General features: G+C 45.5%; 1 protein-coding gene across 1 annotated transcript in view; it reads left to right on the top strand.

The window, feature by feature from the left end:
- SCUBE2 (signal peptide, CUB domain and EGF like domain containing 2) overlaps positions 1–26,151 on the top strand; it is a 62,260-nt gene that overhangs the window by 17,055 nt on the left and 19,054 nt on the right. The window contains exons 5-16 of the mRNA XM_087821721.1: positions 506–631; positions 870–986; positions 1,756–1,845; positions 6,111–6,227; positions 7,162–7,284; positions 9,647–9,763; positions 11,147–11,269; positions 11,720–11,836; positions 12,077–12,163; positions 13,851–13,955; positions 16,138–16,293; positions 16,684–16,890. Of these exons, the coding sequence (XP_087677847.1) occupies positions 506–631; positions 870–986; positions 1,756–1,845; positions 6,111–6,227; positions 7,162–7,284; positions 9,647–9,763; positions 11,147–11,269; positions 11,720–11,836; positions 12,077–12,163; positions 13,851–13,955; positions 16,138–16,293; positions 16,684–16,890 (1,485 nt within the window). The remainder of the gene's footprint in view (positions 1–505; positions 632–869; positions 987–1,755; positions 1,846–6,110; positions 6,228–7,161; positions 7,285–9,646; positions 9,764–11,146; positions 11,270–11,719; positions 11,837–12,076; positions 12,164–13,850; positions 13,956–16,137; positions 16,294–16,683; positions 16,891–26,151) is intronic.

Below are 26,151 nucleotides of genomic sequence, written 5' to 3'. Positions count from 1 at the left end.
GCAGAGAGCTCCTGGCGGGAGCTTTCTTCTTAGTCTATTGGGGGGGCTCCTACCTCTTTTGGAGAATTGAGATATCTTATCTCTTGAGTGACATAATAAATTTTGCATTATCTCTATTAATTGACCTGCCTTGATTTTAATGACAAATACGGGGCTGCTGCCCTGGCAGGTGTGCCTAATGGTTAGAGTGTTTGCCTGCACTCCGAAGGATCTTGGGTTTGATTCCTGATCAAGGGGAAGTACCTGGGTTGCAGCTTCGATCCTTGGCCCTAGTTGGGGTGCCTACGGGAGGCAACCAATTGATGTGTCTCTCTCACATCTCTCTCTCTCTCTGTCGCTATCTCTCTATCTCCCTCCCCCTTCCACTTTCTAAAAATCGATGGGGAAACAAATGTCCTTGGGTGAAGATTAACTATATATAAATATATATGTATATATATGGGCTGGTGGAGACTCAGGCCGGTGGGTCTGTGCTCACTGCTGGTCTCATGCTGCTGTTTTGCAGAAGGCCTGAGCTGCATGAATAAGAACCATGGCTGTAGCCACATCTGCAAGGAGGCTCCAAGGGGCAGCGTTGCCTGCGAATGCAGGCCTGGCTTTGAGCTGGCCAAGAACCAGAGAGACTGCATCTGTGAGTACAGAATGCCCCCCCCGGGAACCATCCTGCCCCAGAGGCTGTCCTCGGCAGCCCAGCGTCAGAAACGCCACCTCCCGGCACAGCAGCGGCAGCAGGGAGGGCAGCTGGCCCGAGACACTGACCTCCCCTGAGTACTCAGTTCATTCGGAGGATAGCCCCCCAGAGGGAAGGGAAATGGTGGTTTTTAAAGGAACCAATCAGTGCTTTATGTATTGGTTCATTTTCCTCTCAGTGACTTGTAACCATGGCAACGGTGGGTGCCAGCACTCCTGTGAGGACACAGCTGAAGGGCCGGAGTGTAGCTGCCATCCACAGTACAAGATGCACGCAGATGGGAGGAGCTGCCTTGGTGAGTGGTGACCCCCATACTGGGTGAGGGTCCACCCCAGCCTGCCCAACCCTGACGCTAACTAACTCTAACCCTAACCCTAACCCTAACCCTAACCCTAACCCTAACCCTAACCCTAACCCTAACCTAACCCTAACCTGAACACCAACTCTGACCTGAGCTAACTATTAATGGTGTTCAGCACCAGATGCAGGTGTTTGCAGTGCATTTGGCCCAAAATGGGTCCTGTGCTGCCTCACATGTGGCAGTGGGAGTGGTCTAAGGAATGGGGTCCCTCTCTCCATGTGCGGCCTTGGAAAGCCCTCTCGCCTCTCCTGGCTGAGGCTTCTCCTGAAGCTAGAATTCTGGAGACTGGACAACACATCCCGAGGGGCCAGGGCGACACACAGTTGCAGCTAGCTGTCTGCGATGACATCGTGGCCTTTACAGTCAGCAGGAGCCAGGGTTGCATATTTCTGGTGGGACGCCTGCCCTGTCTCTCGTGGCGTGTCCTTCACTAGCCGAAGGGCACTGGAGTGAATCTGAAGCTTGCATTCCCAAGTGTCTCTTTGGTCATGCGATGTGCTTCATACTGATGTTCACTAAGGCTCTGCGTGCATCAGGCGTGCTGCGTGTCCCACAAGCCTTGTCACAGCACATTTTTACTGAGTGAACAGGCACATATTTCACATCGTTCTCATGTCCAGGATTTCCATGGAAGTGGTTGCGCAGGGGATGAATAATCTGACTCATTCAGTCTGAGAACTGTGCTCTTCTGTGTTTCTTGTAGAGCCAGAGGACACTGCCCTAGAGGTGACGGAGAACAATGCCACGTCAGCGGGGGACGGAGATAAGCGGGTAAAACGGCGGCTGCTCATGGGTAGGCGCCCCCCCCCCCCCGGCCACTGTCATTGGCCATTACCCTCCCCAACTTACTATATCGGGCCTGAACCTGGGACCCATGTGCCCTCAGACCAGCTGGACCGGGGTCAGCAGCTCCTGTCAAGCCGGGGTGTGTCTGACCTTCATCCACTGCTGTTGCTTAGTCACCATCGGAGACCCGGGTACTGTGGAAAAAGCCCCCGCCCAGCTGCCAGAATAGCTGGGCTGGCGTCCTAGTGCTGCCTGACTAATTGTGACACCTGGGTGAACTGTCCTGAGCCTTGTCTCCTAGTATTTCTTTAAAATAGATGTAATAGACCTGCCTCTTAGGGTGGTCGGGAAGCCAAGTTAAGATGATTGTATGCACAAGTGCCCAGAGCCCAGTGCCTGGGACTGTGGCTAGTCAGTAACATTCAGTTACTCAGAATGTCAGTTCCCCCCCTTCTGAGCAACTGCGACCAGAGAGGCAGCTCGGGCAGCCCCTCGCATAGTATGGGGACGTGTCTATTATTTTTGCCCACTGAGTCTCCTCTTTCTGACTTCGGCCCATGCTAATGTCAGGAGAGGTGAATGGAGAAGAGTGGCCTTGGGCTGTGGGACACGGGAGGGTCTGCCAGCAGGTCCGGCGGTAAAGCTGGAGGGGACAGCGGAAGGAGAGGTGGTGGCCGTGGACATGGGAGTCAGACAGATCTTGACTCATTTTTATTCTGGAGGAAGCTTGGCTTGACTTAAACAAAACCTATCTTTTGATAGCTTCTAGATTTAGCTGTCAGGTAAGACACTGAGCAGCCGGCCATTGGACGCCAGGCAGGTGACGTTTCTGAGCTCTTTTCTGCCCTATTAAAATTATTGTTTTTGATCGCCTTAACTCCAAATAGTACATATGAATAATATAAAAACTTTAAAAACTTAATTAGTACTATGAAGCTTGTGATAAAATGCATCTTGTCCTTGTCTCCTAACTCGCCATTCCAGTCCTTCATCCCATTTGCCAGAGGCAACAATTTTTATTTTGTTTTATTAATTTTATTTTTTTAATCCTACCCAAGGACATTTTTTCCATTGCTTTTCAGAGAGAGTGGAAGGGAGAGAGAGAGGGAGAGAAACATTGATGTGAGAGAGACACATCGATTGGTTGCCTCCTGCACAAGCGCCGACTGGGATAGAGCCTGCAACTGAGGTACATGCCCTTGGCCAGAATCGAACCCAGGACCCTTCAGTCCGCAGGCTGACACTCTAACCACTGAGCCAAACTGACTAGGGCCAGAGGCAAGAATTTTTAATTCTCTTACTTGTTTCTTCTCCTGACTCCCCTTCCCCGTATTTCTGAAGAGTGAAGTCTATACGGTTATTTCTTTTTTTCTAGTTTTATTGAGATACTCTACAGTTCTTTCTTGATGTGTCACTTTTAGATATTAGCTTTTGACTTCCTACTACAGAACACTAAGTTTTGGTTCTCTTCTGCCCCTCACCGACCCCACCCCTTTTCTCCCCCCATACCCTTAACATGGTTTTATCACTATTTCAATCAATATTATGTGCTTACATTATTATGTGACTATGAATATCTAAATATGGTTCACCCAAGAGTCACATGATGTGCTATGACTGTATTTTCTTTATTTGCTTAGTTTTCTAAGTACCTCTTACCAGCTCTTATTCAAATTTCTGGCAGAGCTCTAAAACCCTTTTCAACGTGTTTAAATAAACACAGCAGTTAACTTATCAATTCTGTTTTCTTCCTAAAAAGTCTCTTCTGAGGCTCCTACCTGCGGTAGTAGGGCTGATTCTTCAGGCCAGCTGCACATGGCTCGTCTGGGCCTCCCCTTAGCACCAGCCTGGAATTCCCTTCACTACTCCTATTTTGGTGGGTCCCACGTCTTCTCTTTCACTAGTTTACATGGGTAAATATAGATTTTTTAAAACCTTGCGTGCCTGAAAATATCTTTATTTTCCACTTTCACCCTTTATTGAGAATTTGGCTCAGTATAGAATTCAGAGATGGAAGGAATATTCCATTGGAGTTTGGGATAGTGCTCTATTGTTGTCAAGCATTCAGTGTTTCAAGGAGTCTAAAGTCATTTTTATTCTTGCTCCTTTATATGGAGCCTATGAAAGCTTCTCTCCAGATGTTTTAAGGTCTTCTCCTTGTCCTTGGGGATCTGAAATTTCACAGTTATGTCCCTCACTGTGGGACTTTCCCCTCCTGTTAAGCTGGGCACTCAGTTGGCCTTTTCAATATGGACGTTCGAGTCCCCTGGTTCTGAGTTTTCTCATATTTTTTCTTTGATAATTTTCTTCACTCCATTTACTTTGTTCTTTCTCTCTGGGACTCCTATTATCTGGCTGTTGTAACTCCTGTATTGACCCTCTAATTTTCTTCTCTTTTCTCTTCTTTATATTTTGGTTTTATTTTCTAGGAGATTTTTCTTTTGTTTTCATTTTTTCCCTAATCCTTCTATTAGGGTTCTTTTAAAATTTCTGCTTTCAAGAATTTCCAAGAATTTTACTTCGGTCTTTTGTTGTAGGAACCTGTTCTTATTTCATGGATGCTTTTCTGATCTCTCTGAGGAAATGAATGATAAGATTTTTTAAAACTTCTCTTTTGTTTCCTATATTATCTTTGTTTCCTCCAAGTTCCCCATTCATTTGATTTGGTGTATTTATTTCATATTAGAGGCTTTTCTGAAATGTCTGGCAACTGTTGCCCGACTTTTCATATTTAATAGTGAAATACTAAAAAGCCGATTGGATATTCTGTCAGCTGGTGGGCTTCATTCTTGGTGACGAGGCAGTGACTGAGCCATTTCATTTGGAGATCAATAGGTCTTTTCACTTGGGCAGGCCAGTTTATCTGGAGAGGAATCATTCTGTCACCTGCTGAGGGGACTTAGGGTTGATTGCCAGTGGGAGGTAAGTGGGGATGAGAATTTGCCATCTCTCTTGTTGGGTATGGACTTTCACTGACAGTACCTCCTCCCCCTCTGCTATTCCTGGTGCCCTTGAGTCAGTTCTTTCGGTCCCACTTCTCCAGGATAGAGTTCTCTGTTGTAGCCCAATAAGCTACAAGGGGATAGTCATCAGGCTGTGGAACTCAGGAGGGAATCTGGGGGCTTATCTATTTGTTATACAAACTCTCAACCAGTCTTCCTGTTTTTAACTCCATCCTCACCTCTGCCTCTAGAGTAACTTGGTACCTCCAATTCCTGGGCCTTCTGGGCTTCTGTGGTTCCCGTGAGTTTACCACTCATTAGCACCCCCTCTGCAGACCACTAGGAATTAACTTTCTGCTACACCAACTGCTGCTCCTCCACTGACGTGCCACTTCCAGAATATCCGACATCTGTCACCTAGTGTTTTCCATTTTCTTTTTCCTTCAGGATTTGTACTTTAAAAAATCATTTTAGTGAAGTTTTGAGAGGAAGCAGATAAACATATACATCCTGTCTGTCATATTTTCCTAGAACTAAGCTTGTGCCCCCAGGCTCTCCAATGAGGAAGCGATGGAAGTATAACTAGGTTTCTGGGTGCCTAGATGCTAACAACTGAATGAATGTTGAACAGAATTTTCCATTACTCGTAGCAATTGTACGAAATGCAGAAAGAACTACAAGGCCCTTTTGCTTATTTTTCCTCATCTCTAGAGATGAGATTTAACAACTGTGGCTGATTTTTCATGTGATTCTGACAACTCCTCCTCCTTTCAGGGAAAGGTAAACTTCTAAGCCGAGTTAGCTGGTGGTTGCAAGGAAGAAGCCATTGGTCTGCGGCCAGGGAATGGTTGGGGTGGGTGAGGCTTACCTCCTCTTGCTTTGCCCATGATTCAGATCGAAGGGAGAGGGCTCAGGGTTAAGGAAAGAGCACCCATCCTTTCTCTTTCTACATCCACAGCTAGCCTGCCAGATGTGTCATTCTTAGCAGGCCACTGGCTGTGGATCAACAGAAAGATTTAGTGGCTTCAAATCAGCAAGTAGAGGGAAAGGCTCAGCAGGTTGGGAGAGGCATCTTTAGCCCTCCGCTCATCCCATCAGGCTTCCTTGGAAGATGCCACTTATTCAGACAGGTGGGAGGAGCTGCACCCTCTCTCCCTCTATCTCATCTGCAGGTGGCAGATCCTTGGGAGTACAACTGTGAATCCCCCACCATGCTTCTTAGCTTTTATGAACTTTGTCAAGTATTAGTACTGCACTAATATCCCTTTCCTCCCACCTGTATCAGAACTTCTTAAGGAAGCTGACTGCTTTTTTCTTGCCTCCTTGTCAGAAACGTGCGCTGTCAACAATGGAGGCTGCGATCGCACCTGTAAGGATACCTCGACAGGTGTTCATTGCAGTTGTCCCGTTGGATTCACTCTCCAGTTGGATGGGAAGACCTGTAAAGGTAGCCTGTGCCTCTCCACGCTGCTAACATGTGGGCATAAAGTCAGCTCTCCCTCTCCACATTTCCAGAATGATTCCAGATTTGCTTATGATTCATATCGATGCAAGCTTTTCTTCCCTGGCTGGTGGAAGATTATAATTGAGTGAGCTTAATTAGAACCAGCTTAATTACACTAACTGTTGAGAAGGTCAGTATCAAATAATCCATTTCAGGCAATGGCCTTATTAGAAAAAGGCAGAAGTTCAAGGGAACATTTGTAGGAGATAAGATCAACATATCATAAATAACAGCCTAGAGATTATGTAAATAACAGCCAAGATTGTTATCCAGAGAACTTAATGAATAACTGTCCCTTTAACTTTTACTGATGAATAGAAACCCCAGTGACCTGCTAGTATTTCATGGGCAAGACTACAAAGGCTTAGTTCTTCAACATGATAAAAAGTAGGTAACCAGTTACCAGATGAAACGGAGAACAGATAAGATTAATTTGAGTATCAGGAATCGTTTAAAAGCATTAAGGCTATTTGATGGTTGTGTAATTTGCCAAAACAAATGTTCCATTTCCTTATAACTTTAATGATTAAACTGGAATGGAAAACATACCAAAAGGAGTCACCTTATCTTGAGAGAGCAGAGCAAGGATGAGAATATGACAGGACATCACCATTCTCTACCATAGATTGTTTCCTAATGCTGGTCAAGGGCAGGGTAAGTCACGGTTCTCAAGGGGACTAAGCTCTTTTCTTTCAAAATTGGTTAAGCCAGGCCAGAAAACACGTGTAAGATTAAAAACATCAGTGAACACTCTTAAAAGCTTCTATGGGTCTGTTTTTGTTTCAGAGAATAATGAATGCACACAATAGCACTTGAGGGATTTGTGGGAAAGGAGGCAAGTATTGCTGTCTGATTTGCCGATGCTTGCCTCTTACAGATATTGACGAGTGCCAGACCCGCAATGGAGGCTGCGATCATTTCTGCAAAAACACTGTGGGCAGTTTTGACTGCAGCTGCAAAAAGGGATTTAAATTATTAACAGATGAGAAGTCTTGCCAAGGTATGTGCTGAAACATAGCTGTGCTATGCAATGTCCACTGGTTGGAGCAGAGAAGACCCCACCCCGGTAGAGACTGGCTCACTGGGCTTCTCTACCGAGTCATTAATCCCACCTCCAACCTGTGCTTCACTGATTTCATCCATTAGGTAGACTAAAATCACTGATATAGCTCACAGATGTATTTTGGAAATTAAGCTGTGAATGATTAGAGAACACTTCACCGAACCCACATGGTGTGGTTAGAGCAGAGCTGTCTCCTAGCGATGCATCGGATCATAGAATGCAAACAGGGTTGTATTAGGGTGTTGGGATTACGAATCATTTTCCTTTTCCAAAATTTCCTTTAATGTTACGGATTTTATAACAAAACTTGGTGGCAAAATATGTGGATTTAGTTAACATACCTTTTTCCCAGGAAAATGTTGGGGTCAACCCATAATCAAGGTCATGTACCAGTTGGTCTCTTCCTTGTAGCCCTTGTTTGAAGGACCAGCCTTTGGTGCTTGGGGAGACGGAGGGAGGGAATTGAGTGGGGGGGAGGCTGATCAGTCCTTGGGCAGGATGGCAGACCCCTTCTTGGATGCATCCCTCCCATATAAGGGGTGCAGCAAGGAACTTCTCTGGGTGGCAGTTGTTGATATTAATAACTGTTTGAGGTGGTAGTAAGCTCTTTTGTGTAGGGGGTCCATTTATATTTTCAGGGGCCTCAAAAAAAATCTGCTGTAATTTATTCCTATTCCATGTCTGGAAATAAAAACAGCCTAACTTAATTTTGTTAGGAATCCCAGAATTAAATAAAAATCAGAAAATAATATCTGATTTCACTTCAGATACTAAAGATGTAACATCACCTTTTTTAACCTTACAGTGTGAATTAGGTTTCTTTCTTGGATTTTTCCCTTAATGCACATTTTGTCAGGCAATTCAAGCCTAGTCCCCTTTAAATTCAGTGGGTTCATTCTAGACGATTACTGTGTGGTTTTCATCCATTTGGCTTGGAAAGCAAATTTGCTGTTCTACATAATGTTTCATAATGTATAGAGCAAGAAACACTGTTTAAGCTGTGTAAACACATTAAAAAGGAATTAGAAAAGTGATCTCATTATTCTTGGCAAAGCAAAAGCCCGTCATGAGCAGCCAAAGTCAGCTACTGGAAGAGTCTCCTTTTCCACACTGGCTGATGTTAATAACAGAATTCATAGAGTGACATCAATTACATGGGAAGAAACAGACTTTTTCTCATTTTTCACTGATCAGTCTTGGTAGAACAAATATTTGCACAGAACAAATTTGCTGAAGAACTTGCCAAGATTTCTGGGAAAAGCAAGAGAAGAAGAGGTGTTGCAAGAATTTGCCCTTTTTATTTTATTTTTTTTATTCTTCTAGTCCCTTCCAAATGTTTGTTTTTTTATCAATGTAGTTTCTCAAGGCACGTTTGCTGTTGAAAAGAGGCCTAGCAATGGTCTATTTGGCTTCCACTGAGTTCTGCACGGGTCCTGGTTTATCCATTTGGAGGCACAAGTCGTAACTCTGTCAAGGCCTCCAAAGAGCTGAGGAAGCGAAGCTCTGGAATCCTAGTCTACAGGGGAGATGTGAGGACCAGATCCGGAAAGGAGAGGTGATTAGAGCCACCATGCAGCCTTGAGGCTAGTTTTTGGGACCTCAGCTGAAGCCAGGGATGCCTCCACACTAAACCAGGGCAGGAGGAGCTCCATGGGACTGAACCATGGGAGAGGAACAAAGCCAAGGGATTGGCCAAGAGAACCCAGCTTAAACACCGGATTTCAGTGTCTGCAATAGGAAATTATTGAGGATGCATTAATGTATTCTTTTAGTGCAGGGGGCATTAAAACCTAGGATCAACTGACCTTCTGGGGTCAAAAGATTCATTCTGGAAAGATCAGGAAGAGAGGAACCAGATTTATCTGCAACACAAGTGTGTTCTCCTTTCAATTTGCCATAGCTTATGGAATGACTATTGTTTTACCAATAGCAACATAACAATAAGAACGCATAGCCTGCACCTAATCATTTACAAGCCCTTTTAAGGTATGTTGCTATCTCATTTGGCTTCATTTAAATATTTTAAATTACTCAGCCCTGCAAATAAGCATGGGTGAGAGAGACTGACTGACTTTAGGCAAGTGCAATTTGCAACAGAATTTGGAAAGAGGAGTCCTGACAGTGAGTATGCTTGTTGAGGGCTGCTCAACACTTTCTTTAACACAAGTGAGTGGGAGAACGGATAGGTAATGTTTTATTCTGTTTGTGTTGTTGTCCCCAGTAACTAGTGTTATAAACGTGTTCTCTCTAAGCATCCCTCAGCATTGGCTTCAGGTCCCCTCTCCCTTTACAATTACAGATGTGGATGAATGCTCTTTGGATAGGACCTGTGACCACAGCTGCGTCAACTACCCTGGCACATTCACATGTGCTTGCAACAAAGGGTACACCCTCTACGGCTTTACCCACTGTGGAGGTGAGAAGATGGCCCCTTTGGAGTCAGATGAGTCTGGGCCTGCAGAGGAACAGGGCTTAACCCTAAGGTGTCCCCAGGTCAGGGGCCTAACTCTAAGGTGTCCCCAGGTCAGGGACCAATTTTCCTACACTGGGGGATGAGCGGGACATTCCAGTCTATGTACAGTAGTATTGAATCCATCGACTCAAGGGAAGCATCTGCCAAAGGACATCTCCCCCCATGTATCCCTTTAACACGTCAAGTATGAAATGGAGCAGAGTGAAGAGCTATGCTCTTCAGCTGTGAATTCTTTATTGACTTTATTGATGTGATTATATTCGGAGAATGGGAGGATCTCTCAGGAGCTGATATCATATCTGTTGGAACTTCCCAGCAGATAGCAAAGTTGCAGTCCTCAGAGAGGCTCGGCAGGGCACCATTTCTCAGACTTGCCTTGTATAGGAACTGACTGCAAAGCCTGTTCGAGCCTTTTGAGCTGGTCTTTAAGCAGGTCTTCGAGCTGGAAGCGGGACCATTGACTTTATCTCTCTGCTCTGTGCCCATGTAGCAACATGTCCCAATGTCATTTGCCCTTATGGTCAAGGAGACTATGGCATAAATCAGATTTGGTACCAAAAGACTCCCACTCTGCGCACCCAATCATCAGGTTCATTCAGCAGTCTTTGAGAACACAGATTCAGGATCTGACTCAGAATATCTGGGGCTCCCAGGGTGACTCTGAGGATCTGAAGACTTGCGAACCACTGGCCTAAATACTTCCTGCCCAGTGTTTGTGTCCTGTGCTTAAGAAGAATGGATAGTAGTGATTTGTTATAGACAATGTTATCTCTCTTCTTTCCATACATTCTTGGCAAGACTGAAAACATTCTCTTCTAGTCCATCAAGAAATCCCATGGGCATGTTCACTGAATATGAATGTGTGCCTGGGTTTTAGTTAGAGCCATCTGTGACCTGGACTCAGTCTCAGGTTGGTGGAGATGAGTGCAGATCACTTTCCTTCTCTATACTTCAGCTACATGAACTGTCAGGTGGGGAGTCCTGGTTCTCTCCCTTGGTATGTAGCTCAGGAGGATGGTGGAGTTTTAAATTGGAAGCCTGTGCAGCATCTGAGTTTGAGTATCTGAAAATAGAGGGCCCCTAATTGTGGGATGGTTTGATCAAGAATGGAACTTGAGACTTCTCGTGAGGCTCATGCCAGGAAATCCACCACATGGACAGTGGGGTCAGCTGGTGCCATTTACACATCCTAACGGCAGTCAGCCTCTGCCCTTTGTTCAGCGAGTTTCAACCATGTGACTCCTCTCCTGCTCCTTCCTCAAGGGAAGGGTAGTGCCGGCGGGGCAGGGATGGGCTGCGGTGACAGGAGCGTGTTTTGTTCCCCAGACACCGACGAGTGCAGCATCAACAACGGAGGCTGTCAGCAGGTCTGTGTGAACACAGTGGGCAGCTACGAATGCCAGTGCCACTCTGCATACAAGCTCCACTGGAATAAAAAAGACTGTGTGGGTAAGGGCACCGTGGCCCGGACTCGGTCAGCGGGCTCCCCGCGGCCCAGCTGCGCCCTCCCGTGTCTGCCTGGACCCAGAGTGCGGCCACCGACCCGCCTCTGAATTCCCCTCCCCTCAGCTGTAACAGCCACTCTTTAAATAGCTCAAAAACAGGAGATACTTTGCAGGCTCTTTGGTGTTGCCTTCTGTGCTTCTGCATAGGTTGGAACTCGCTTCTGTTTTCCTGGTTTTCCATGTTTTCCTGGTTTCATGCTTTTCTGCATGAAAAAAATAGCATACAAATAGCACCTTTACCTTGGTGGGAAACGGTGCCTAGGCTTGTGTTCTATGCTGGGTGTCAGCTCTACCTTCTTTTCTTGGGGACTTTGATGCATGGGACCCAGCCGTCCTTGTCACACCTGGAAGTGTCCTTCTCTTTCTGTGAGTGTCTGTATTTTGTCCTGCCTAGAAGTGAAGGGGGTCCTGCCCACTAGTGTATCACCCCACGTGTCCCTGCATTGCGGTAGGAGTGGCGGAGGAGACAGGTGCTTCCTCAGATGTCACTCTGGCATTCACCTCTCTTCAGGTGAGTGGTCCCAGCCCCTGGGGCAGGTCCTCATGCCGGGGCCAGGCCTTCCTGACCATTAGGTGTTAGGTGCTCTTAAAGGGCTACCCCCCAATCACTGGAGGCCAATGTTTTGAGACTCCACAGGCTGGGTGTTTTTCTAGTGGTCTGTGTGGAGTGGGGGTGGGGGATGATTTTAGCTGCTACCAGGAGAGACTGTAACCATGTTTACATGTTGACAATCCACATTCTGTCTGTCAGGACTGCAAGAGGCCTACTCTGTCACCTGCGGCTCTTCCCCTCCTGTCAGGAACAAACAGCAAAAATCAAATGACTCTGCTTTCGGGGGTAATTACCAAACCTGTGTGTCCTCTCTGGGGCTCACTGCGTTCAGTGGCTTCATTCTGGGGTGCTGTTCTTGGGCGTCGGCTTTGCTTTCTTGTCTCTTTATCTCCTTGATGCCGTGAGCATGTTACAGGATGTTCTCACCTGCACTGCAGCCTTGAACGGTGACTTACCACATGACAAGCAGTTACTGTGTCCACTGTGTGGTGTGTGGCTCTGTGTTCAGGCCTGGTGGGTCATCATATTGGGCAGAGACCTACAGAGCTCTGGGGCAGGAGATTCAGGTCTCCCAAACTCCCCGCACCCTAGAGCACCCCAAAGGCCCAGCAGGAAAGTGTGCCTGGGGCACATGGCGTTGGTAGAGATAGACATGGTATGACAGGGTGAGCAAGAATTGTGCCCAGAGAAAGGACCTTGAGCCCTTTCTGCTTTGTCAAAAGATAAACAATTGAAGTTTAAAGCTTTTAGGAAGCTTTATCCTCCCAGATTTAGACATTTCTGTGATTATGTCATGAGAACACCTGAATGAAGAGATGGTTCTTGATGTCCATATGACATATGTGAGCAAAGCTAGAAACCCGAAGCAGGGTACTAACAGCTCGCATCTATTGATCAAACAGTTAAAATATGCCAGCCACTGTATTACATGTATTGGCTGATTTAATCCACATTAAAACCCTCTGGGCAATTTTACTATTATCCTCATTAACCAGATGAAGAAACTGAAGTTCAGAGAGGTGAAATAATATACCCAAAGTGGCTCAGATAAGAAATAGCAGAGCAAGGATTTTGACCAGGCTGTCTGAATCCAGAGTCTTAAGTATTATCCTTTCCTGTTGCTCTTGCCTGACATTTGGACCAGCCAGAGCAGACATCGTGGTGTGTCACTTGGATATTTAGGCCACCCCAGGGATGGGCAAGCAAACAGTTAACAGTTATTCAGTTCTTATTCTGTGCCAGATAGTAGGCTAAACATTTTTTCGTATTATCTCATTTAATCCTCACAACAGCCTGGTAATGTAGGTCCCATAATTATGTCTATTTTATGAATGAGAAAACTGAGGATTAGGGAGAGTAAGTTCTCATCACAAGTTAAAGAGCTAGAGTTTGAATTCTGGTCATTGGCTCCAGAGCCTAAAGTATGGTTAAAACTGACCATGGGAGGAGAGCAGAATTTTACACATGAGGCCCTCAAAGTGGGAGCCTCCCAGATCCTGAAAATCCTAGCCACACTCAGTGAGTGCCATTTAATCTGGACTGGTGGCCCCTCAGCCCTGTCCTCCCAGGACAGTCTTATTTAGGAGAATCTGCCTTTCCCCATTTTCCTCAGCAGTCTTGTCTAAATTTGAACTAGGGGATTTTGGTCTTCTTTCTTGGGAAGGTACAAAAATGACCTCCTTTTTTATCTCACTGTTGAGGTTGTTTTGGGCCCTCCCTTTGTTATATTTGACCACTGCATTCATCTCAAATGGAGGAATAAGTGTAGCTCTTAGGAGGCTCCTTGTGTCCCCAGTCCCAGGGTGATGGGCAGTCTGTGATCCAGACCTTTTTTTGGTCTCAGGGTAAGAGAGGGGCTCAGGGCTTGCAGCTTGCGGTGGGACCCAGCCAATGGGTAGCTCTCCATTACCCAGCTGGTGTTTCCATTCCTTTGCCTCTGAAGGTAACATCTCTCACTTGTTTCTTTCTGAAGATGTCGCCACCGTCAGGACAAGTGTAACCTTTAAGCTAAATGAAGGCAAGTGTAGTTTGAAAAAGGCTGAGCTGTTTCCCGAGGGTCTGCGACCAGCACTACCAGGTATGGAATCAGATGGCCAGTGCAGGGAGCCTGCCTGCATGCTGGGAAAGGGGCCCGAAACAAGCTTGTGCCCTTCAGATGGGATGGAGCAGTTCAGAATCTCCAAGGACTGTCTTCACAGGGGGAAGAGGAGCCTAGCGTAGCATCCCGTGTAGTTCTGGGGTTAGACTTCAGAGCTTCCTTTGCAAGGTACAGATGGGGAAGCTCTGGGGAAACCTGGGAGTTCACAGGAATCAATAAGGGTTTTCAGTGCATTAACACTTGGTGATCATATGGGGTTACATTTTCTAGATCTTCAAGTTTGCTTGAAATATAAGCCAAAGAAATGAAAAAAGGTTTGGCTCAGAAAGGATAATCATTGATGAACAAGGATGTGATATCCAGCTTTCCTGCTGGATCTAGTGTTTGGAGGCTTCAGCAGAACAAATACCATCCAACTGGCCTTATTGAAAAGAGCAGAAGCCAACCCTCCTCTATCTCCCGCAGCCCACATTTCCCGTATTGTTTCATGAAATAATTTTAGAGATTAAAAAAACACCAGAATTTAAGTATTAGGGAGGCTTCTTTCCTCAATCTACCCTCAAATAAATCATACAAACAAATTAAGTTAAAGCTCACTGTAGTCGCTTTGCATTGCCGATTTTAAGTAACTAACCAAGGTTACTTTTGGTACTTCCATTTAAGGGAATATTATGCAGCTATTAATTATATGTTTCAAAGAATGTTTAATGACATAGGAAAATGTTCTTATCATACTAGGATGGAAAAAAGGAAAGTAAAGCTTTTTACATCTAATACAACCCAAATTGTGTAAAAAGACAAATAAGAGGTAGGGGAAAAAAAGGAAAGAAAACTCAGCTATCATTTGTAGTGGTTACATCTGGGTGGGAGGGTGACAAGTGATTTTCATTTTTTTCCCTGTGTTTTCCAAATTCTCCACAGTGCACATTTATACTTTTAGATCAGAAGGGGGGGAAAAATTATTTAAAAAGGGATTTGCTCTTCAGTTTACATAATAGTGTTGTACTAAAGTCAATTTTTTAGTTTTAATAAATTTACATGTTAATGGAAGATGTTAGTTAACATCAGGGGAAACTTGGTGAGGAGTATATGAGAACTCTCAGTACTACCTTAGCAACTTACTATCTTAGCAATAAATCTAAACTTGTTTCAAAGCAAAAAGTTAAAAAAATAGATATGGGGAAATGAAAGGGAGATAGTTTCAAAAGGAACATCTGTTTACTGTGAGATTTACAGTTAGCCTTTTGAAAAGTTAATACAGATCTTAGGGGAAATAGATAGAGGGCAACTGGAATTGGCCTCCCTCTTCCTCTGGCCCCTGATGAACTGCTGAGCTTGGAACAGCCTTGTAATCTTAAAGAAGGTGATACAGATGATATGTGAGTTCAATAAAGCAAGATTTAAAAATACAGACAAATCGATTGTGTGGATGATGTGTGGACCAGCTCTTTGGTTCGGGTTGACAATCATTAGTTAAAAGATTCACTGGAAGCCATAGGGGGAGGGGTGACAGCCAAAGTCAGGCACAGGGATGAGCGGAGCCCCGCCTTCCCAACACTTCCACCCCCACCCTGGACGCCTTCATGAGCCGGTTTGGTTCTGTTGATTCTCTGTGCCATGTATTACTCCTGGTTATTTCAAAATGAAACATCACTGTTGATGTGCATCCCAGCTTTCCCTCTGGGTTGGAACTACTTCAGGGTCAGTTTGCCTGAAAGCAGGAGTCAGTTTCCTTTCCACTCCTGTGCTCATTCCTTGTTTGAGGCCTCAGCCCCTTCTTGGCACGTCACAGTCCCGCTTTAAGGAAACCAACTGTGGGAACATGCGTGCACCTTGGCAAACCATCGGTCAGGAACGCAAGACAACCCCAGTTCCTTCTTGTCCGCCCCGTATGTGGCTGGCCAGTTGAAAACATCCAGCGCGTATCCATGCAAATGACTTTCAAGTGCTCAGTCGCTAAGTTATAGAGGAGGCAAACTGGCCCTTCAAAATCAAAACGTCACCGTGCTCCAAGCTGAGAGCTTTCAGCATCTTGGCATCTGGAGTTGATCATTTAGTCCCTTGAGAGTTGTTTTAATGAAATGCTTACTGAGCTCTAGCAAATGTTGGACTGAGTGCTTTGCCGGAATTTGGCTTCCGATGATTTTGTTTCTTCATGCAGAGAAGCACAGCTCAGTAAGAGAGAGCTTCCGCTACGCACACCTTGCATGCGGCTCCGGCAAGCAAGTCCCGGGCGCCCCCGGCCGACCGAGCGCCACTAAGGACATGTTTATCACTGTTGAGTTTGAGCTTGAAACTAACCAAAAGGAGGTGACAGGTTGGTCTGAAAACAGTCTACGGTGCCAGGCTTCCCACAGCGTGTTCCTTATTCCTTTGCCTCTCACTTTTCATCGTTGTTGTTTGTTTTTTTTTGGGGGGGGGGGGGGGGGGAGACACGTAGTGCAACCACTGAAGTATCTCCTGTTTTTTTCACCCCCAAACTAAACTGAATTGGTTTGGAACCTCACGATTTTATTTGCTTCATGAAAACCCAAAGCTACCATTCTGGTCCACAAATTTCTGTTGGTATCGAATGCTGCCCAGCCTGCTAGGTGCTCAGCTCCAGGTCTCCCCCCACTCTGACCACAGGGAACAGTGTGCGTGGGGGGGGTCCTCAGTCGGGCTGCAGCCTGCCGTCCCCCCACTGCTGTCCCTCTCATTTCTGCAGCCGCGTGCGATTTGAGCTGCATCGTAAAGCGGACAGAGAAGAGGCTCCGGAAGGCCATCCGCACGCTCCGGAAGGCTGCCCACAGAGAGCAGTTTCACCTCCAGCTCTCAGGCATGGATCTTGAAGTGGCTAAAAAGTCTCCCAGAGCGTCTGAACGCCGCACCGAGTCCTGTGGAGTGGGCCAGAGCCACGTAGGAAACCAATGTGGTGAGTGGCTTGCTGGCCAGGGCATTCTTGCTAACGGAACTGTCTTCAGCTCCACAGACACTAAGGTAACCAGAAGTCTGGCCCATGCTTTCCTCTCTGGGCTCACTCCAGAGGACACCCTGGACATCTACTCATTTGGGAACTACATGGAGGTGTCTGTCATGTCATGAGTTCCCCAGCACCTGGCGTTGTGCCTGCCTCTTGGTGGGCACTTAATAGATGTTTGCGGAATTGAGGGACAGAACGGAAAGGCAGGGTTGGTGAGAAGAGGGAGTGTTGCCCTTTCAGGGTCTGAGGGGTAGTAGTTTCAGATGACTGTGGTCCCCTGCTGGGGCAGGACTACAGGTATGTGGCACCATGAGCCTTCTGCACACTCCACCGTCACAGTTCCCCCCTTATCTCTGGCTCTACTGATGGTGGCAACAAACAATCTCCTGTTCGCAGTTTTGTGCTGAGGTAAGGCTGGGGGCTGCTCGGCTGTCTCGTGAGATCCCTTAGCTTCAGCCCAAGGTTCCTCGGAGTGTCAGCTTCATGTATGTTGGTGTGTGTGTCTGTTTGTGTGAATTAAGTTTGCGATCTGGCATTTGAGCAACATCAACTCTATTCCTTTGATGAAGTTCCAGGCAAGAGGAACCTGGACAAGAGGTTCAAGGGGGGTCAATCTTGAGATTTGTTTGTTTTGAAAGACTGCCTGAGCAATTGTGGGCAATTCTATCTGAAAAGTCTTGGATGGTGGAAAATGGGAGCCTCACTGTATAGTAATAATGGTAATGATTTATTGAGCCCTCTTCTGTCTCAAGTATAGCACTGTATCTAAGCACTGTAGTTATCTTACTATCTTATTTCATCCTAGCAGGAGTCTTACCAGGTAGGTATTATCTCCATTTAACAGATGAACAAACTGGAGCTCAGAGGGCTAAGTTCTCTTGCTCAAGATCACATTGATGGGCTGACTGCAAAGCCAGTGCTCTGGTCCCAAGTAAGGTAAATTTTGATAACCAGAGCCCTTCAGAATAAAGAGACGTCCTTTCTGAAGCGTCATGAAAATCTTGAGTCTCAAGAAATGGAGCTTGAGCTGAGGAGTAATGAATCAGTGTTTCTGAAGAAGCAAAGCTGAACCCCTTGGTACTTAGTTGGGGGGGCTGTCAGCAACAGCCCCACAGTTCAAATCTGTTGCTTTTCCGAAATGTAATGAAAATCATGTGAAATCAAGTGTAACTGTCCACCAGAGGCTGGTTCTCAAATAGTCTTAACTTTTATTCCAGCTGACTCTCTTAAAAGAAAAAAGAAAAAAAAGTAAAAACAACACAGCTGGTTGGCTTGTTCTCATTTAAAATTTGAAGAGTTCCAGTTTTTGTATCAAAATGGTGATGAGAGTTGGCTGTTGCTGCCCTACTTTCCAGGGTGAGTTGCAGAAACTCTCAGGGATGAGCAGGCTGGCCCTCCTCCTGACCCCTCAGAGCTGCATTGCACCCCCTTTCCCCATTTGCTACCTGTTAGGGGGAGGCCTGGTAGGCTGGCCAGGGAGCCTTTGTGGTCAGTTAAGAATTCAGGAGAAACTAGTGTCAAGGGCCCCGTGGACCAGCTCCCAGTGAGAGTATGACCAGTACCACCACAAGGGCACTTCTGGGGAATAAAAGTCCAGAATGAGGATCCTGAGTTACTTAACGGAGGCCTCGTGGGCATGACAGCTTATGAGAGACACTCGGCACGGGGTGTATGTAGCTGTTGTGTGTGTGTGAATGTGTCCTGAGATGCTGGTTGGGCTAAGTTAGATTGGATTTGTTGCTGATGGAGGCAATATGTCTTGTCTCAAGAGCTCCCTCTAGCATGGATTTTGTAGCCCACATGGGACCAAACCAGGTTCACCGTGTCTGACAGCAATGTTGAAGAGTTTACCGTGTAGAGGAAACAGCACAAAGAATTACCAGTGAAAATCCTTCCTCCTGCTGGAGGGAGAAAACTGGCATAAAGAGCAATTGGATAAGTTAATCAGAAAGGCTTTTTACCTAGCAGACTCATGGCGCTGGTGAGCCACAGTGTGTGTGCGCGCGCACGCGTGCATCTGCCTGTCTGGTTTATTTGATGGTCTTAGAACTTCATAAACACCACGCTTACTGGTATTTTCTGAACCCTTAATGGCATATACCATAGGTATAGTATACGAGATAGTTCTTTTTGGAAATTATTTTCGGTGTCTGTAGAAGACAGTTCAAAAAGCGTTCTGACTCACCTGGAAGGAGAGATGGAGCCATTATGTTTTTCCTTTAAAATACTTTTATTTAGTTTTTAGTGACCAAAATAGTGTGTGTTTCAAATGGTACAGAAGTGTGTAGAATAAAAATGAAAGTTCTCCCCTCAGCTTTCAATCCCACTCCCCAGAAGCAATCACTGTCAATAACTTGCTGTGTATTTTTCCAAAATCTGTTTTTATGCATATAAAAATGAAATTTTATTTCTCTATTCCATAAACATTTATGGAGCACCTACTGTATGCCAGGTACTACTGGAGGTGCTGAGAATGCAGTAAAGAAACATAAAAGTGAAAATCTCTGCCCTCACAGAGTGTCTGATGCCGGAATAAACAAGGCAATATACCATGTAGCAGGCGGTGGTAAGGGTATGAAGAACAGGTAGGGAGGGAACTGGGATAGAAGGTGCCAGGGCGCGGGGAGAGGTGAGGAGGTGTGTATTCCTCTAAATGTAGATGTGGTCAAGGACTATGGTCTTGCAGAATGTCATTTGGGCAGAGATGTGAAGGACAGAGGAAGCAAGGATGGGGACATCTGGGAGAAGTCCCAGGCAAGGGCACCAAGAAACACAAAAACCCCGAGTCATTGGAAAGAGGGCCCGCAAATGAGGGCTGGGGGTGGGGGTGGGGAAGAAGTCAGAGCAGTAGCCGAGGGCCAGGTCACCTGGGGATAGAAATGGTGCTGAGGACCACTGACTTTGAATTTGAGAAATGAAGCCAATGAAGGGTTTTGAGCAGAGGAGTAACAGAGTTCTGACTTTTGTCTTAAAAGGACAACTTTGGCTGCTGTGTTGGAAATAGATTGTAGGTTTATGTGTGGAAAAAACATTTAAAAAAATATATCAATATAATTTGAATAGTGTTATGTGTTGTTTTTAACTGGAGTAGATTGCTATTTCTTTCCAAGCTAATAGAGGAGCTTCTTTCTTTTTTTTAAAAACCCTCACCCAAAGATATGTTTCTATTGATTTTAGAGAGAAAGAAAGGGAGAGAGAGAGAGACGTTGACTGATTGCCTCCCCAACTGTGGATCTAAGATAACCTGGGTATGTACCCTGATCAGGAATTGAACCAGCGACCCTTTGAACCAACTGAACCAAACTAGCCAGGGCTAACTTACTTCTTTTAAAGTATCCTGGTCCTTTTTAAAGACACCAGTATTTGTTAGCCATACTAAATAGCCATCTATCACCACCCTATTGGTGGATGTTTAAATTATTCATAATTTTTTTCTTTTTAAAAAAAATATATCTTTAGTGATTTCAGAAAGAAGAAGAGAGAGGGAGAGAGAGATAGAAACATCAGTGATGAGAGAGTCACTGATCAGTTGCCCCCTGCACAACCCCTACTGGGGATCGAGCCCGCAACCCGGGCATGTGCCCTGACCGGGAATCAAACTGCGATCTCCTGGATCCTAGGTTGATGCTCAACCGCTGAGCCATGCTGGCCAGGCTAGTCGTAATTTTTCTATTATAAACAATGCTGCAATGAATATTCTTTTTGTGCACACAGCCAATATTTCTGAAGGATAGACTTGTAGAAGTACAATTGCTGGGTCAAAGGACATGCATATTTAGTAGATACTGCCAAATTACCCTCCAAAAAGACCATACTAATATATACTCTCTCGAACATTCTGTCTGAGTGTTTATTGCCTCACATGATTGCTAACATGGGTCAGTTGTCACTGATCTTTATAATTTTTGCAAATCTGGTAAAAGCAAAAATGATGAAGTAATTTTAACTTGGTTTTCTTTGATTATTCGTGAGACCGAGCATGGTGTCATGCATCTGTGGCCACTCGGATTTCTTCTTCCGAGATTATCCATATTCTTTGCCTATTTTTCCATTAAATTGTTTGTTTTTCCGATATCATTTAAAAAATAAAATTTAAAGCCCCAAGTTACATCAAAGAACAGTAACTTCTGACCAATTAAATACTTTCTTATAGTCATTTTACCATAGTAAATAAAATCTCGTTAATTTGGCATTTAAGGGTTTTAGGGACAGCCTGCTCTGTAGGTGACCTTTGTACCATCTGTGATCAATTTGAACAAGATGGGAAAAAAGAGACAGTAATTATATTCTCCAAAGAACAAATTCCTTAAGCTCCAGAGTAATTCACAAAGTCCTTAATAGCTAAAGAAAAATTAATGATGACGAATCTCTAGCTGTTTTTTGTCCATAGCAATTTATCTTTTCATAAAGAAAAACGAAGAAATACACTTGCAGCCTGGCCGGGCGGCTCAGTTGGCTGGGCCTCCTCCTGTGCACCGAGAGGTTGCTGGTTCTGTTCCTGGTCAGGGCACAGGTCAGGGTTGCCGACCCGATCCCTGGTGGGTGGCGCGCAGGAGGCAGCCCATGGATGGTCCACTCACATCAGTGTTTCTCTTTTTCTCTCTCTCTCCCTTCCTTTCTCGCTAAAAATCAATAAAAATATTTTTTTAAAAAGAAATATACTTTCTACTCTCTATATTTTTATATTTGATTAATCTTAAAACTTGCTGAAATTTTTTAAAAGACACAATCCAGGCAACTGGCAAACTGGGTTTTTGAGAGACTAGGAAAGTTTAATTCAGCTTTTAACCCTTTGCGGTTGTATTAAATTTGGACATGGGTGTCGTACTGGTCGGAATTAAGAGCTTTCAGAGAAATTATGAACTGATACATGAATGAATAGAGTTAAGATTCGTATGGTTCCTTGCTGTGGTGGCTGAGAGCACACATACGACAGGAACGGTAAAAAAGTTTTGGTGGCTGAGAGTAGACAAACGACCGCAAAGGGTTAACAGCTGTACCTTTCCTCTGCGGCAGCTGAGAAAAATTAATTCAATCAGTATTTCTGGAGATACCACTCTGTGCCACTCTCTGAACTTGGGATCAAGCATGAGAATATAATGGGCGAGGGGCTTGCTCTTAATGACGATCGAAATCCAACAGAGAGGAGGGACAATAAAAAAGTAAAGCAGAAAGATGATTTCAGAAGTTATAAGTGCTGAGAAGATAATAAAGCAGGGAGGGCCAGAGGGGTAAGGGGTAACTTTCCAAAGGGATTCAGGGAAGGCTCTCAGAGCAGGTGACATTTGAGCTAAGGCCTAAGTAGGGAAAATGATCTTGCCCTTTTACAGATAAGGAAACGAAGGCAGAGGGGGGTAAGCCATTTACCCAGCGTCACCCAGCAGGTAAGTGGCAGAGCCAGGATTCAAATCCAGACGTGACTCAAGAGCCTATGTTCCCTTCTCTCTCAGTGTGAAAACTCTCAGCTCTCTTGGGTGCCCTGTGATTCTCTTACTGATACTGCACCCATATGGAGAACTGTCCGGGGGCCAGCTCTATGGCCGGTGCTGCGGAGGCCTGGATAGATACGACACCACCCCTCAAGTCGCACTTAGCTCTCCTGGGAAGAGTCCAAAAGCCTTCCCGAAAGAGAGAAAGCCTAGGCTGAGCTTTGAGGGATACGCACAGATGACCTGTAAATGGAGAGGAGATTTCAAGCCGAGGAGCAGCCTTGGGGCACAGGGGAGTTGGGGCATTGCGGCATTACTAAGCCCAGGGTGCAGGGTAGGATGTGGGGGGCAGCTAGGCTAGTGGGGAAAGCATGGCGGGTCATGAGAGACCTGGAATATGTTGCTGTGGAGCCTTGACTGTCTCTCTAGGTGGCAAGGTGCCATTTGAGGATTTAGCCAGGGAGCGTCCGGGTCATAGCTGTATTCTAGAAAAATCTCTCTGGCTGGATTGGAGGTCAGGACTGGAGGCCAAAAAACCAATTTGGGAGCTTTTGAATGCTTCTCATAAGAAATGTTGAGAACATGAAGGCCGTAGATAAAGTAGAAAAGAAGCAATGGATTAGAGAAATATTTAGGCGGAACTATAAGCAGCATTTGGGGACCGAGGGGAGGAAAGAGTTGGGTGAGCTCAGAGATTTCTGGCTTGGCCTCTGGTCCTGGCACTTGCTTCCCATATGTCGCTCATCTCACCAGCCCTGTTTCATATGCAGGAGGCACTGAGAAAAGCCTGTGGGTTGGTTGAATAGATAGATGAATGTGATCACTGGGGAAGAAATAATCAGAAAAGATTTATAGGAAAAGCAGAAAAAATAGGCTCTTGTGAGGGCATGAGAAAGAATGAACTCAGATATAGAAAAGAAGACTACAGACTGAGTTTTGAGTTGAAGACACTGAGACAAGTGCAGGGAGTCAAGTCAAAGAGGTTTCTGAGCTGAGGGAGAAACCAATCAAAGCAGCACTTGGAAAGGTGAATGTGATGGGGGGGGGATAGTTGGGAGGGTTTTGCAGTAATTTGCACAAGAGATGGCAAAGGACCAAAGGACACTAGCGCTATAGAGATGAAGACTACGGGATGGGCAGAAGGGACACACCCGCAGGACGCTGCAGCTGACCGATGCAGCGGGGAGGGGAGAAGTCTGGGATCATAACTTCGGTTTGGACTCTGAGAGTTGGAGTCTTGGTGACTGGGAGAGTAGAGATGCATTTATACAGAGGGTAAGGCCAGAGGGGTAGGAAGGACTGGGCAGGAAAGGAAAGAGAAGCATTCCCTTTGGGCAAGTGGAATCTCAGTTGTAAAAAGACTTCCAGATGGAGAAGTCCATGGGCGTCTGGGAGTCCAGGAAAACCACGTCATCTGTCCATGTCCAGGCCATCGCTCCCTCGTCTGTCCACACATGCTCTGACTTGCCTCCTGTGAACATGAGGAACAGCCAGGGGTCCCCCTAAGGTCAAACCTCCACTTGGGCTCCGGAGCCCACTCTCTCTCACCTCCTCAAAACCATTGCTCCCGCTGCTGTTCCCACTTACTCGCCTCCCCCGCCGCCTCTGAATTCTCCACTCCTGCCAGGCCTTTTTCAACAGCACACCCACCTAGCTCCTGTCTTCACACACAGGAGTGCTTCTCTCACAGGATCCTTTCATCCTGTGTAGAGCAAAACTCCTTGAAGGAGTTGTCTAAACTCACTGTCTTCGCTTTCTCACTTCCAATTTTCTTCTCAACTGTGGGCAGTCTGGTTTTCATTTCCAACCCCTCCACTAAAACTGTTTTTTCCAAGATTTCTAACAACCATCGCGTTACCAAATCCAGTTGCCAGCACTCACTCAACCACTGCTGATCACTCCTCCTTCTGGAATCACTTTCTTCTCATGGGTTTCAGACATGCTTTTGGTTCTCCTGCCTCACTGGCTGCTCCTTTTTTATTTTCTGTATTGATTCTTCTCTAATTTTTGATCTTTCAGTATCGGGTATCCAGGGCTTAGTCCCGTATCCCGCTCCCCTGTCGGCACTCTCCTAGGTTTCCCGATCCAGTCCCACAGCTTTAAACACCACCACCTGCTGGTGGCTCCACAACTTCCCTCTCCAGCTCCGACCTCTGTTTTGAGTTACGGGTTTCTCTGTTCCAGGGGTGGTGAACATTTTTGATCACACACACACAGTAAAATATTTTCCAATTTATGCATGTTTACTTATTTAAAAATTACACCATACAATTATTGGCCAATATATTATGTCCATTACAAAGACAGAAATAGGAGATACACATTAAGTAAACAAAAATTTTTCACAGCTGGTTAGCTTCCTAAGGTACCGTATTTACAATTTGGCAAGGTCCGTTTTTCAAACTGTTTTTGTTAATTGCTAGTATTTGGGCTTGACTCTCATCAGATCTGATTAAATCGTTACCATTTTTCTCTCGTGAAGTGGTTTCACAAAGAATGAGCCCTGGGAGGGCCATCCCGGGCCATCCCTGTCGTTCACCGTCTTGCGTCATCGGTGCTGCCCTCTGTTAGGTTTCTGCAGGAATCGTTCAAAGTGCTTTCTGTTTTGTGACAGTTTGGTTGAAACCAGATAATATAATCTGGAAATCTATTCAATCAGACACAGTTACACTGTGATTTTTCTCAATATATTGCAATACCTGCAACATATTGACTCAGTCAGTACGTCCCAGCCCCAGGCTGTGGAACGCTTCTTCTTGAAGTCTTTGTGTCCTCATGGGTCTCCGACTCATGGAGATATGTACTGACTGACGGGCCAATCTTATACTGTTTACTAAACCGTAAACCTTCCTTTATTATTATTTTTATTTTTAATCCTCTCCCGAGGATATTTCTTCCATTGCTTTTCAGAGAGTGAAAGAGGGAGAGAGAGAACCGTCGATGTGAGAGAGGCACGTTGATCGGTTGCCTCCCGCATGCGCCCTGACCAAGGCTGGGGATGGAGCCTGCCACCGAGGTACGTGCCCTTGGCCAGAATCAAACCTGGACCCTTCAGTGCGCCAACCAACTCTCTAACCATCGAACCAAACTGGCTAGGGCTCTTTTTTATTATTTTTGAGGCAAAAATTAATATACATAGATGTGAAAATGTTTCCCCTCACCCAACAGATCATCTTGTAAGGCCCTGAGGTGTAATATTCTGCCTTGGAAGTCAGCAGTATAACCCAGGCCTTTTTCCAACACTGCATGGCAAACAAGCATCTCGGGCTCAGTGTATCTAAACAGAATATTTTCCCCCTCCCTCTCTCCCAAATAAAACCCATTTCTCCCTCATCTCGGAAAATGGGACCTCTGTTTACCCAGTTGCTCTAGTTAAAAACCTCTGAGTCTTCTCAACCTCTCTCTGTCATGTTCCCCATCCAGTCCATTAGCAAAAACTGTCAGCTCTGCCTTCAAATTATATCCTGAATCTAACTACTTTTCCTTCATGATCACTACTCTATTCCAAACCACCATCGTCTCCTGTCCAGTCTGCTGTGATAGGCTCCGAATTATTCTTACCCTTGCCTGCCGCACTCCCCCTCCTCCTGGCGATCGCCACACTTGTCGGTGTCCATGAGTTTTTTCTCCCTTTTTTCCTTTTATGTTCAATCCTTCCACCACCAACCCTGCTGACAGCTGTCAGCCTGTTCTCTATCTATGAGTCTGTCTCTATTTTGCTTGTTAGTTCATTTTGTTCATTAGATTCCACATGAGTGTTATCATTTGGTACTTGTCTTTCTCT

The sequence above is a fragment of the Miniopterus natalensis genome, chromosome 11 (genome assembly GCF_054644295.1).
Source record: "Miniopterus natalensis isolate mMinNat1 chromosome 11, mMinNat1.hap1, whole genome shotgun sequence".
Classification (NCBI taxonomy): Eukaryota; Metazoa; Chordata; class Mammalia; order Chiroptera; family Miniopteridae; genus Miniopterus; species Miniopterus natalensis.
This window is presented reverse-complemented; position numbering and strand designations above follow the sequence as displayed.